Source organism: Andrographis paniculata, unplaced genomic scaffold (genome assembly GCF_009805555.1).
Source record: "Andrographis paniculata isolate CXL003 unplaced genomic scaffold, ASM980555v1 Contig38END, whole genome shotgun sequence".
NCBI classification, from domain to species: Eukaryota; Viridiplantae; Streptophyta; class Magnoliopsida; order Lamiales; family Acanthaceae; genus Andrographis; species Andrographis paniculata.
The window spans coordinates 1,695,488-1,708,593 of NW_026137571.1; the positions used below are offsets into that span (position 1 = coordinate 1,695,488).

The following is a 13,106-nucleotide window of genomic DNA, read 5'->3' on the forward strand; positions in this document are numbered from 1 at the left end:
TTTTATTATTATTATTATTATTAAAATAGATAATATAATGTTACTCAATTTAATTATATGATTACTATGTATTATTATAATCCAAAATAAAGTTAAATTCGAGATATAATATAGCTATTGAATGACTGGCACACCTAAAGCCAATCGTTATTACTTTTTCCGTCCCATGTAATATAGGTGTATTACTGTAGACACGAGAATTTAAGTAAAGTATAATTAGTAAATAATTAAGAAATGTATTAGTAAAAATAATTATTATTTAGTAAAAATAATTATAGATTAAGATTAAGATAAGTAAATAATTTAATTAAAATTTAAAAAATTATAAAATTTAAAATGCTATTAAAGTGCATAATTATATTTTCAAAAATAAAAAGGACAAATTATGTGGGACGGATGAAAATAGAAAATAGGGACAAATTATATGAGACGGAGGGAGTATCTTTCTTGTAGGTGCAATTAAATTAAAATATTATTAATATTAAAAATATATTTTTTTATTGTTATTAAAAATTAATTTACTATCATTATTTTTATCATATAATTTAAAATATTTTGACAAATTTAATAAGTTTATGCAATAATCAATTAAACTAAATACTGAATTATTATATAATTATACTCCCTCCACCCCGCAACTAAATATTTATTTGCTTTTCGCACGTAGTATATTGGGATATAGTAGGAATAAAGTAGAAATGACTAAAATAACCTTATTAGTACGTGTGATATGAATGTAATGACATTTGTGTAATATATTGTAAGTTGTAAGGGTATTTGTAATGTTAGGTAGATAATACAGTTACTAAAAAAAAGAAATGGATACTTTATTATAGGACGGACTGAAATGGAAAAATGAAGACTTTGTTATGGAACGGAGGGAGTATAAGTTATTAGAATAATATACTCCTCAGTCCCATAAATATAGTCTTAATTAGGTTGAGTTCGAGATTTAATGAATATTGATATTATATTAGTAATTGGTAAAAAGTATAGATAAAAGACTTTTTTGTCCTTGTGAGTGTATTAATGTAAAAAATAGTAGTAATTGTGTAATAAAAAAAATAAAAAAATAAAGGTAGTTTAATTGTGATATGGTTATTTATGAAAATAAAACTATCGTTTTAAAACGAATAAAAATGATAAACAAGACTGATATATTGAGACGAATGGAATAGTTATTATAATCATATCTCACAAAATAAACACACCACCGTAACATAGCAATAAACTCAAATAATTTAATTAACACGCGTATATTCCAAAATTATTTGGAACAAAATATTGAGTTACGATAATGCATTTATTAATTTAATTCAGTGAGCTAAACATAAATCTTTCCGTTATATTAGATGATGTTAAATTTGTCATATTGGATGATAATACTCCCTTCGTTCCAGATACCATATCCATGTTACCGTTTCTGTCCATTCCACATACCATGTCATTTTCTTTTTTATTAAAAAAATAATTACACACTTTAATCTCATTTTAAATTTTTTAATTTTATTTTTAAAAATTTAATTAAACTAATTAGTTATCTTAATCTTAATTTATAATTATTTATATTATAGAATAATTATTTCCACTAATATATTCTTAATTATCTATTAATTACACCGCTTCTAAAACAGTGTCTACAGTGCAGCACGGAGGGAGTAATAAAATTCTAAGAAAATTTATTAAATATCTTATTCTAAATATATTGTATAGGTTAAAATATATTAATAATGCATATTACATTTTACGTGTTGGTTGATTTTCATAAAAATATAAATAAATAAATAATATATATTTTTAACTGTTTAAATTTTTAGGTGGGGGTTATTTATTTCATCTAACATTATAAAATATTCTCTCTGTGCGGATTCAAAATATTCTTTTTTATTACTTTTGTTTGTCCCATCAATTTTTTTTTTTTTTTTCGTAAAAATAATTTAACACTAATATCAAACAACTATTAACTTTTTATAAATAAAAAAAATATAAAAAATTCATACCACTTTCGCTAATTAATAAAATACTGCTATTATTTTTTTAATTTATTACAAAACTAGACGCTTTAAATTGGAATAAAAAAAATTTATTATATTATATTAATATAAATAATGTATGTTGCCTATTATTATATCATGCATTTATATAAATAACTTCAGCTGCAAAAAAAAAAACATAAAAATAAAAATAAAAATAAATAAAAAATACCAAATTATTATTTTAGGGGATTGGATTTTTTTTCACTATTCATCCAATTTTTTTTTTCCAAAAATATCAAATCAAACACTTATTTTTTATTTTTTATATTATACTAAAAATCAATTTTACATTCAAAACATCGTATCAACACCTATTTATATCACATCATACAACTATTTAAATTTAAAATTTTTACTGTTCAAATCCCAACTTAAAATCCAAACCCCCAAACAAACACAACCTAACTTTATTCTATTTATACAATATAGTAGAGAAATGAATGTCATGAATATTCTGTGATATAACTAAATGATGGTGATAATATTGTTATATAATTCTCCTACGTTCAAGCAAAAAATATACATTTACTTTTGATACGAAGTTTAAGAAATAATAACATTTTAATTATAGTGGGTAAGTAAAAGTAGTGTAATAATATTTTTGTCCTTATTTTTTTGGTATATAAGCTATGATGTGATGTAAATTAAAAGTATTTATGAAAAAAATAGGATATTTAATAAAATAGTTACTTTGTAAAAAAAAAAAAATTTGATAAATTAACTTCAAACAAATAAAAATGATAATTATTTTTCAGTACAAGATTATTATTATTACTCCTTCCGTCCCACGTACAGTGTCTGCTACACTGTACACACGACATTTTAGGAGAGATGTAATTAGTAGATAATTAAGAATGTATTAGTGAAAATAATTATTCTATAATATAAATAATTATAAATTAAGATTAAAATAACTAATTAGTTTAATTAAAATTAAAAAAATAAATTAAAAAATTTAAAATGAGATTAAAGTGTGTAATTATTTTTCAAAATACGAAAGTAACATGGAATATGAACGGACAGAAAAAAAACGACAACGTGAATATAATATTTGGCAGGGAGGGAGTATTAAATTGGAGGGACCTTTTTTTTTTTAATTGGAGGGACTTTAGGTGCAGATGCAAGACGTTGACAAGTGAATTGTTATTTTACGCATGGAAGAAATCGCTAGTTGGTTTTAGCGATTTTAGGGGACAGTATTTTATAAAGGTGTAGCGCTTTTTAGATCCCGTTGAAGGTCTCGTTTGTCCCAAAATTGATATCCTGACGCAAGTTCTGGTTTCCTTTCACGGGGGAGGGAGAGGGTGATTTGTAATGGGAGGTTGGGAGCATTACGATTGCATTTTCTTTTTGTCGCGTTCTGTGCAGGCTGGGGCAGTTGGTAGGATTGGAAATGGAGAAGTTCAGCGGCGACTGGCTTGTTGAATTTGGTGGAGTCTTCTGCCGCGAATTAATGGTGAGTGTCTACCGTGTTACAATGGAGTAGGTTTTACGTCTGCACTGTGGAAAAGTTTGGTTTGGTTTCTTTCGATTAAGTGCGGTTCTGTTTACGTGTGCGTTTTGTATGTGTCCGAGTCGTGCCAGATTACGCGGATGGTTGATTTTTTTTGTCTTCTGTATGCCCGACCAGTTTTAGATTAGTGGTTAGATGAATGACCGACAGTGAAGGTATAATTAGGGCTTTTTGAAGATATTGCTCACGTAATGTAATTGTGAACCCTAATTTTTTGTAATGTCACATTTTTTGAATGAGTAGAGTATGATTCCATTTTCTTTGGTTTGAGTAATGATGCGTAGAAAAAGTTAGACTGAGTAATGAATAACTTTTATATTATTATGGTAGTAGCATTCATTGAGTTGGTTGATCTAATAGATGGACAATGTGCATACAGTGCAGAGGTTTATATGATATTTGACAGCCTTATTGTATGCTTATGATCTAAATTGTGAAATGGTAGGACTAGAAATCTTACAACCACTAAGCACATTCTATTGCATAGATGTTGAAGCATGCGGCTCTCAGATGTCTTGCATTCTTTAGTCTTTAGTTGGGAACAAATGTTCCAACATACCCGAGTCCGACAATGAAAAATGCCCCAGCTTGTAGTAACAAGTAAATGAAAAAATGGTTTTGCCCGAACAGTATGTTGTATATTGCACAATGGAGAAGGTATAATCCTACCAGAAGCTCCAAGATCTGAACCCTGTAATTATATCAGTTACATAGAGTTAGCATGCAACAGTGATAGAATATACTATATTAAAATTCGAACATTGATGTTATCTCAAGTATTTGAGACCACTGGTAAGTAGAACTTATGTGCAAATGTATTACCGCTCTCCAATGCGTGAACGGGGCCTTTTGGGTGCTTTGGTGTACTTTTGCTTCATTGTGTTGCCTAGCTTTTCAGTCACTACCCATTCATTTACCCGGTTGGCTTCAAGGAGTCCTATGATTGCTGCCTTTGATCTATGAAGAGACATGACATTCTCAAACAGTATCCAGAACACAAGAAGATGAATTGACCTGTGACAAGGTAAGTAGAAGCTTCCAATGGTGAGATTTTGAAAACAAGATGATATTGATATGATTAAATTTCAGTTTGCTAATTATAAAATTTTGCCTTAGAGTGGATGCTGCGTTAAGAATCGTAATGCCTGCTGGAAGATAAATAGCTAGGAGCCTTGGAAGATGAACTTCTGGAACTAAGATTGTCGCTGGAATCACGATGCAGTAGAAGAAAAAGGTAACCCAATGTGCTATTATTTTCCTTACAAAGAAGAATGCATATATTACATGCCACTTTTTCCAAATTGACACACGCTGCAATAGGTAAAAAGGGAAAGGTGTAAAATTACATGGAAATTCGACACACAAAAAGATTGCAATAGTTTTCACTGCGAATGAAAAGGAAAGAGTTATAGATTTTGACCTCACACATGATAATTTCTTTCAACATCTTCCTGAAGAGATTAGCCGGTCCACACGACCAACGATGCTGCTGATATCTGTATGCCTTAAATGTACTCGGCAGTTCATTTTTTACCTGATTAGGAAAATTAGAATTTTTTTTTTAACTTATATATTTTAACATGCAAATGGTAAATAGTGCATTAATACCTCTGAGTTTTCAACTCACCGCAAGGTCACCCACAAAGAGGAATTTCCACCCTTTGAGGCTAGCCCTGACTGCGAGGTCCATGTCTTCTACCGTAGTTCTGTCTTTCCATCCTCCTGCATCATTCAGTGCCCTCATCCTCCAAACCCCAGCAGTCCCTGCATTTCAAGCCAAATATATTTGGTGTTCATATTAAGTCTTTACTTGATATGAGAAAATCTCATACTTCAATTATGATTTGTGGATAACCATTGAATCCAAAGAATGAGCATGTTGAAGAGCCCACTTCTTGCTCCACACTGAAGTGATAGTCTAAGGACATCTCTTGGAGGCGAGTCATCAAACATTCATCGGCGTTAACTGCAAAATTAAAATTTTATGTTAAAACTGCGGAAGCCAACTGAGGTCATTTATGATTTCTTTCATATGGTTCCCTAGTTTATGTGGTTCTGTAGTGAAATGAACCACACCATTTACCTTCATACATTTGACTTTGATCTGTATTTATTACCTAATGGATGCGTCCAGTGTTACGGTTATCACTTAGGATGTCCTCTTTGGGGACAATATACTAGCGATCAGTAAACATTCAATACTTCTTTTATCTATTTATTCTATTTTTGTCTTTAATTAATGGTATACAGTAACTAAAGTGGATCTTACCAAATTTCCACCTAGCCTGAACCAAACCTAACTCTGGGTTTGTAAGTAGGTATGGAATAGTTCTCCAGAGAAAATCTTCTTCAGGCTGAAAATCAGCATCAAAGATTATGACAAATTCACAATCCTCGGCATAATCCTTCTTTAGACCGTCCCGGAGAGCGCCTGCTTTGTAGCCATTCCTGTTGTTTCTTGTCTCATACTTGATATTGACTCCTTTCTCTGCCCATCTCCGGCACTCTATTTCTACCATGGTCTGTATATAATTCTTATAATCATTGTAGAGAAATAAAAATCATCAAAGTTTACATAGGGGAAGAAAACATACCCTTAAAACTTCATTGGTGGAATCATCCAAAACCTGCACAATGAGCCGATCTGATGGCCATGAAAGCCCAGCTACCGCTCCAATAGATAGCTTATAAACCTGAATTAAAATGAACACTTAGATCTGGTTCTCCTACATGCCTCAACTTCAGAAGATGCTTTGTGTTCTGTCTCCTTTGAAGCTTCCTGATTTTGTAAGCATGGGCTCCACTTTAAACAGTTGTATGTTATTTATAAGTTTGTTATTTGTTTACTTTATTCCTATTGAATTTACTTTTTCTGGACAACACGCCAATCAAGGATGGTAGTATATGCCTGACTGGTGATTCTGGATTGCCTATACGGTATACACATTTGTTGCTTGTTTCATGCTTCCTGTATGTTTATTGCGCAACTGAATGTATTTGGATGAATTTAAGGCATCATGAGAATGGTAGATACTTCTAATATCTTTACGATTGTAAGAAATGGCGAGATCCATGGTCTCTGCTTTTAAGAAAAGACCTGTTATAAGTTTTGTAGGTAGAATATATTATCCTGAAGTGAACCGAAAAAGGAAGTCATTCACTCTCTGACTTGAATCAACACTTGCTAAGAGCAGATCACCAATGCTCTATAGGTTGACAGATTCCTTATACTCTTTCTAGTTTTGGACTTGGGAATAATTTCAGGTTTCTATGTATGCATAACCATATGTAGTTGATAAACAAGTCACACTTGAGTTTAATCAAGAGACATTTGAGGTTCAAGCTCATATTCAAATCAATGCAAGCTGAAAAAACTACTCATTTGAGCTTGAGTTCAAATTTGGCCCTATTATTAATTGTTTTAATAAAACTGAGCTAAAAAACCAATAGACTACTGTATTATTAATTTGAAAGATTTCATAAATTGATAGTTAGAAAATAATAATAATACTTAGAAACCTATAAATCAAGGGAATCAACCGCCAATAATTCAGCTCAAGCTCTGCTACTTCAAAATTTGAGTTGATTCATGCTGTGCTCAAGTGCAAAATACACCAAGCCAACTTGACTTGTCTTGAAACTAAATATTTTTTGATAACGCTGAAACTAAATATTTTTAATTAGATGGTAAGTGGCTGTTTTTTCTACTTTACTTCTACTTGAAACTACTATCCTAGTTTTAATTGCAGAGTAAATTTATTTAATCATAATGTATTACTAAAATACAGCAGAAGTAAATATTGTTACCTCTTTTTCATTGAACATTGGGATTTGAATCAGTACTTTTGGGTAGTTTTTGTTTTTCTCCAGGTCGTCTTTGATGGCATCTAGTTGATACTTGGTGTATCTTTTCTTCCCCAAGCATTTGACACAAGCAATCACTATAGCCATATAAACACGCTCAAGAAAAAGCATAACAGACATGGATATGCATATATAAACTGCACACTTTAAGAGAGGAGCAATTATAGGAACTCTAATTCTGTCCCAAGCATGGATCAGGCTTATTGTTGGATCGTATATATCATTCACCTCATATTTAGCTATGTTTCTCATAGTGAGAAAGATTGTATAATTTACAAGAAAGATTGAATCTAGAATCAAAGAGAAGAAGGAAATAGGGTAATGAGGGAAAACAAATGCAATGCCTCTATTAAGATGGAAACACGAGAACCATGATGCCTTTTCTAATTGAAGTTTTTTCCATAAATAGGAATAGGAAAATGCTGAGGCATAATAACGACACACCGCTAGTACTGATCTAGAATAACGCAGAACAAGAAGTAATCTACTCATAATAAAGTTCCTTGTAGCAAGGGACACACGGTGCGCATGCAAGTGAAGCGGCTGCAACGTAGCAAATGCTAGCTGTAAATTTGGCATTTTCTGATGACATGGTAGTTGAGGAATTAAATACAATTCCTTTTGTTAAGCATATATATTTTCCATTTAATTATTTCATAGCCGACGCTTTTATGAATGAGAGGGAGATAGATTCATCTATAACATGCAAACTTGTACTTAACTAGTTACTGTTTTGCTTGTGAAGCTGTTAATATTTTACTTAATTTATGGATGAAATATTTATTTTTTCATTGATGTATTGTGAATATTGTTGAAGTATATACTCTAGTTGGGCTTATATATACTCCCTTCATCCCAACTTAAAGTACATTTTTTACCATTTTCACCGTCTCATTCAAAAGTATTTTTTTTCTATTTTAATAAAAATAATCATACACTAATATCAAAATATCATTAACTTTTACCTAAATTACAAATATACCAATACATATACAATTAATTTATACATAAAGTCAAAGGACAAAAAATGTGAAAACTTCTCAACTGATCAATAAAATATTATTATTTTTTAATCTACTACAAAAACCCAAAAGGTCCTTTTGGAGTGGGGTGGAAGGAGTAGTTAATATCTAATGAGTGAATTTTTTAGTTTTTTTGGTATATATGCAAGTGAGACTTATTTTTAAGTCCAATGTGTTTGATTTGTGTATCATAGAAACAAACCAAGCATAGCCAAAGAATTATGGTTTGACTATTTCTTTTCTTTGAATTATGGTTTGACTTGGATCCCTTGATTCTGTGAATTTATTGATGATCATCTAGGAATTAATTAGCTTATGTTGTAAAAACCTTAAGAAGAAAATCAATGATAGGTTTAGATAACGTTTCCTGAATGACCTACTCATGTAGATTTAATGATACTGTAAAAGTTTCTTTCCCCGCTGATCAAGAGTTTAAATTCTGTCATGTAGAAATATGGCACAAACACCAAAGATCTTCACTTTGGAATAGCAAAACTCATGTTTAGGTTGCATCCAAATGATGTGTCGTCATAGACACCAAATTGCGTTATCTATCTTGTGAACTTCTTGATTAGCCAATTTTTCTGCTAGATATTTTTGACAAATGATAACATAAAAGCTGTTGCATGTCAATGACAGCTCATGTTTTTCTGCTAGATATTTCCATTTCTTTTTTTCTATGAAATGATAATATATTGAATTTGGTAAAATTGACACTTCTAAGTAGTAAAAAACTTTTTCTTCTTTGCAAGTTTATGCTTTTGAACCATAAAAGTTGATATTTATCTTCATTTCAATTTTAAATCTATATTAATTTGTTATCATAGTATTGCCTATCCGGTCGAAGTATTAATCACCCTAACATAGATCAAGGCTTCAACTTATTTCAATGTGTAAAATCAAGCCTGCAGGCAATTTTTTCCTTTTTAAAAAAAAAAAAAAAAGTCTTATTTGCATGTATGCATAGATGTATCCATACTTGCTCAAATAATTTGAATCATTGGTTTTGGCTTGTCAAAATGCTAAATTAAAAATGAACTTCATAAGTTATTATTTGGGTTTCGGTTTAAAATCACCGGTTACAATTTGACCCATCAGTTTTTATTTTTTATTTTTCTATTTTTTTTTCTAATTTTAATTTGATGGATTCAATTTGACAATCGTTTCTAATTTAAGCATTATTACTTTAATTTTTAGTTCAGCAAGTTTGTATCATTTTCTCATTTAATATAAATATTTATTTTTTCCTACAACAATATGTATTACAATGGTTCATAACTTTATAAATTATTTGTGAAAATTTATAATTTATTTTTGTTAACTTTAATGATAAAAATACAAAGATTCATAAATTATAAATTTTTAAATTATATAACTTTTAAAAAATTATATTTTTGATATAAAATTATATTTTTGTTTCTATCTAAGTAACTTAAGTTTAAAACATGTATGTTATAATTTAAATTTATAGAATTATTATTACTATCATTTATAAATTTGTTTGAGTTATTTAATTTTTATGTAAGTTCTTAAAAATAGTTATTCATTTGAAAATATTATTTAAGTTTACACATAACTATTTATTTTTCTTGACTTATATAACTTATAATTTAAGTTTAAAGAATTCAAAAAAATATATATACAGTAAACTGCTTGTTCAAACCTACAATTTCGATTTCATGAAATGTGAAGCTGAAACCAAGCCTTATAAAATCTGGTTTCAGTTAACGTTTTGTTCACAGTTCTGATTCAAATTGAAAAATCAAAACCATAACAAAAAATCCAGTTGTTCAAACCATTGATTTGGAACCGTTTGGACTAAGTCGAGAACTTAAGATGAATGCTGTAGCTTAAATAATAATAGTAATAGTAGTAGTAGTAGTAGTAGTCTAACATTATTGTGTTCTAAATTAGTCTATGTTTACTTAGGCAGGCAAGTGAACATAAAGAATCCTCAAAACACATGGTTTTCTGAGTTCTTGTATCTGGCTGTTACTTTTATGGATGTGGTTGTTTGTAAAAGTTAATTTGATGGCAAGGCATAATCAAAGTTTCTATGCCTCTTCCCCATCTCTGGCTGAAGCAGGAAAAGATGGCTAGTGGGATAGTATCAATTATCAATTTTCTATAGCTTGATGGCTGGAGCATTTGCTATCCTTTGTGACTTCGTTATTGTCACATCTTTATACAATGAGGATCCCATGAACCACATGGGTGTTGATTTTTATGTGCATACGCTTTCCTTTCTCCTAGCATACTGTTGTAAACATTCATTCTGGAAGTTATATTTATATACCTGAGTACCACATGTATCTATCTATTGAATTTTAATTTTGCATTCTTTCCTTTATAATGTACATTTGTTGATTCTTAACATTTGACATTGTTTATATATTTTCTCAAAACACTATGTGCCCTTCTTTAATCACTGTTTATTAGTATTTCCATTTTCAGCCGAAGTCTTGTAAGGGGGTTTTCAAACCAAGGCATTACTGCATCCCCAATTTTATTGAACATCTTATGGTCTGCCTATCACCATTGATGTAGCATGCAACCAGTGATAAGGCACAGTTGCACGATTTTCATATATTAATTTCAACTTGTTTCATTAATTACCATTATTTTTGTTAAGTGTGTCCATTTCGAAGTAATGCTCCATCCTCTTTGTATAATGGAAAATACCCTGCAGGTGAGGCGAATGAATTTCATGCCACAATTTAGTTATATTACTCATGGGCCATTGCTATTACTCACAGCTTGAGAGAGTGCGTTCTTATGTTTCATTCTGAGCTATGAGGCACTAAATCACTTGTAAATATGTTCCCACGTATTATGTGATTCACAATGAGTAGCAAAAAATTATGATAGTAGTTATTAGTAGGATGTAGTCTCTGTGGTTAAGAGAACACTAGTGCGAAGTGTTTCATCTTGTTATTATTGTTATTTTAATATTCAAAATATTATATATTGATTGCATGCTATGCTAGTAATGTACTCTCTGTGGTTAGATTGTTGGTCTAATGTACTCATGATGCACGTTTGAACAAATTTGAAATATAAATTTAAATAGAGAATAATAACCAACATTTTTTTTTTTTTTTTAATGAAAATTGTTGGTGGGGATGTTTGGTAGTTGTGCATTTTTGTGTGATTTTGAGTTTGGTTTGGAAATGAAGCATAACCTATAATTCCTAGGCATTCTAATCTTAGAAATACTCTGCAATATTCAGGCATTTGTTAGCACAAGCAGAGGGCATTTCACATTTGCCTCCTACATGCTTTATGGAATGGTACTTTGTCTCAAGGATAACAAGAGTGACAGTAGTCTCATGTTCTGTGTTAGATTTGATAGATTCACATTCATATCCTTATCCAGCATATCATATCATATTTATGATTTAGTTAGATTTAGTTTGTTAGGTTAGATTTCTAAATATCCCTCTCTCTGTATATATATATTCTTCGTCTTTTTTTTATGATGGAATGAAATAATATTTTCTTTCTATTTCCATACTCTATTTTCCTATATGATATCAGAGGCCATTAGAGTTTAGATAGACTTCCATATTTTCCAACCGCTTCTTGTTACTGCCGCTGCCAACGCCAAATTTTCCGTTGGGCACTCACTTTTTTTCTCTGCTTTTACTTCTTATGGTCGATTTTTTAAGTTAATTGGTACTAGATGTCTACGTTTGAGGTGTACCTAGTGTCACAAGAATGGTCATACTAAAGGATGTTGTTATAGTCTTCTTGGACACCCTTCTTGTATGACAAATACAGTTGTTGCTAATTTGAATGAATGTTCATCCTTTAACTCCATTACTATAAGTCGTGCCGATTATGATGCGTTCCTTCAGTTTCAGGCATCTAAGCAAGTCATCCTCCACTAGTTCTACACTAGGCTTATGGGTACTAGATTGCGGTGCAACCGATCATATGTTTGGTAATCCCTATTTGTTTTCTACTTTTCATCCGTAAAACTCACTAACACATGTCACTCTGGCTAATGGTGATAAAGCATATCCTCAAGCTATTGGTAGGGTGTGTCTGTCACCTAATTTATCTCTTGATTTTGTCCTTTATGTACAACCGAGCCCATTTAATCTCATATATGTTAGTCGACTTACTAAAGATTTAGATTATTCTATTTTATTGACTGGTAGTTCCTTTGTTATTCAGGATTTCAACATAGGACAGATGATCGGTACCAGACATGAGTCTCATGGACTATATTACCTAAATAAGTCTTCTTGTCTATTTTTTACTCTTGCAACTGCCTCTGTTGAGTTTCCTGAATTGTTTCATCAACGATTAGGTCATCCCAATTTATCAAAATTAAAACGTATTTTTCCTTAAGTTTTCATCATTGTCTTCATTACTATGTGAGTCATGCAAGCTTGGAAAACAGTCTCGTACTACTTTTCCAAAGTGCGTCAATAATAGAGCATTTGAACCTTTTGCATTAGTTCACTAAGATATTTGAGGTCCTTGTAGGTTTTCAATATTTTGTTATTATTATTGATGATTTCAATTGGTGTACTTGGGTTTATCTATTGAAAAATAGGTCTTAATTACTTACTATATTCAAAAACTTTTGTGCTGAAATTCCTACACAATTCCACATCTCTATTAAGGTCTTAAGAAGTGATTAGAGAATATTTTTCCCACACA

The 13,106-nt window shown here is 30.5% G+C and overlaps 1 protein-coding gene across 2 annotated transcripts; it reads right to left on the reverse strand.

Moving 5' to 3' along the window:
* Positions 1-3,845: 3,845 nt before the first annotated feature.
* On the reverse strand, positions 3,846-7,792 carry LOC127251088 (glucomannan 4-beta-mannosyltransferase 1-like). Of its 2 annotated transcripts, none has more exons than XM_051274659.1 (9): positions 7,357-7,792; positions 6,144-6,242; positions 5,819-6,071; positions 5,405-5,515; positions 5,177-5,313; positions 4,970-5,083; positions 4,661-4,860; positions 4,372-4,563; positions 3,846-4,240 (listed from the first exon to the last, which is right to left on the reverse strand). In XM_051274659.1, exons 1-9 carry the CDS (start codon positions 7,663-7,665, stop codon positions 4,081-4,083), a joined length of 1,575 nt encoding a protein of 524 aa, XP_051130616.1. In that variant the 5' UTR covers positions 7,666-7,792; the 3' UTR covers positions 3,846-4,080. The 2 variants fall into 2 exon arrangements, with proteins under 2 accessions (XP_051130616.1, XP_051130617.1); XM_051274660.1 differs by having other exon boundaries at positions 6,144-6,328; positions 7,357-7,477.
* Positions 7,793-13,106: the final 5,314 nt, after the last annotated feature.

Coding starts and splice junctions, on each gene's coding strand:
- LOC127251088 (XM_051274659.1), bottom strand. CDS start 7,665: ATGAGAAACATAGCTAAATATGAGGTGAATGATATATACGATCCAACA. Junction 6,072..6,143: donor CCACCAATGAAGTTTTAAGG/GTATGTTTTCTT, acceptor AATTATATACAG/ACCATGGTAGAAATAGAGTG. Junction 5,314..5,404: donor CTCATTCTTTGGATTCAATG/GTTATCCACAAA, acceptor CTTGAAATGCAG/GGACTGCTGGGGTTTGGAGG.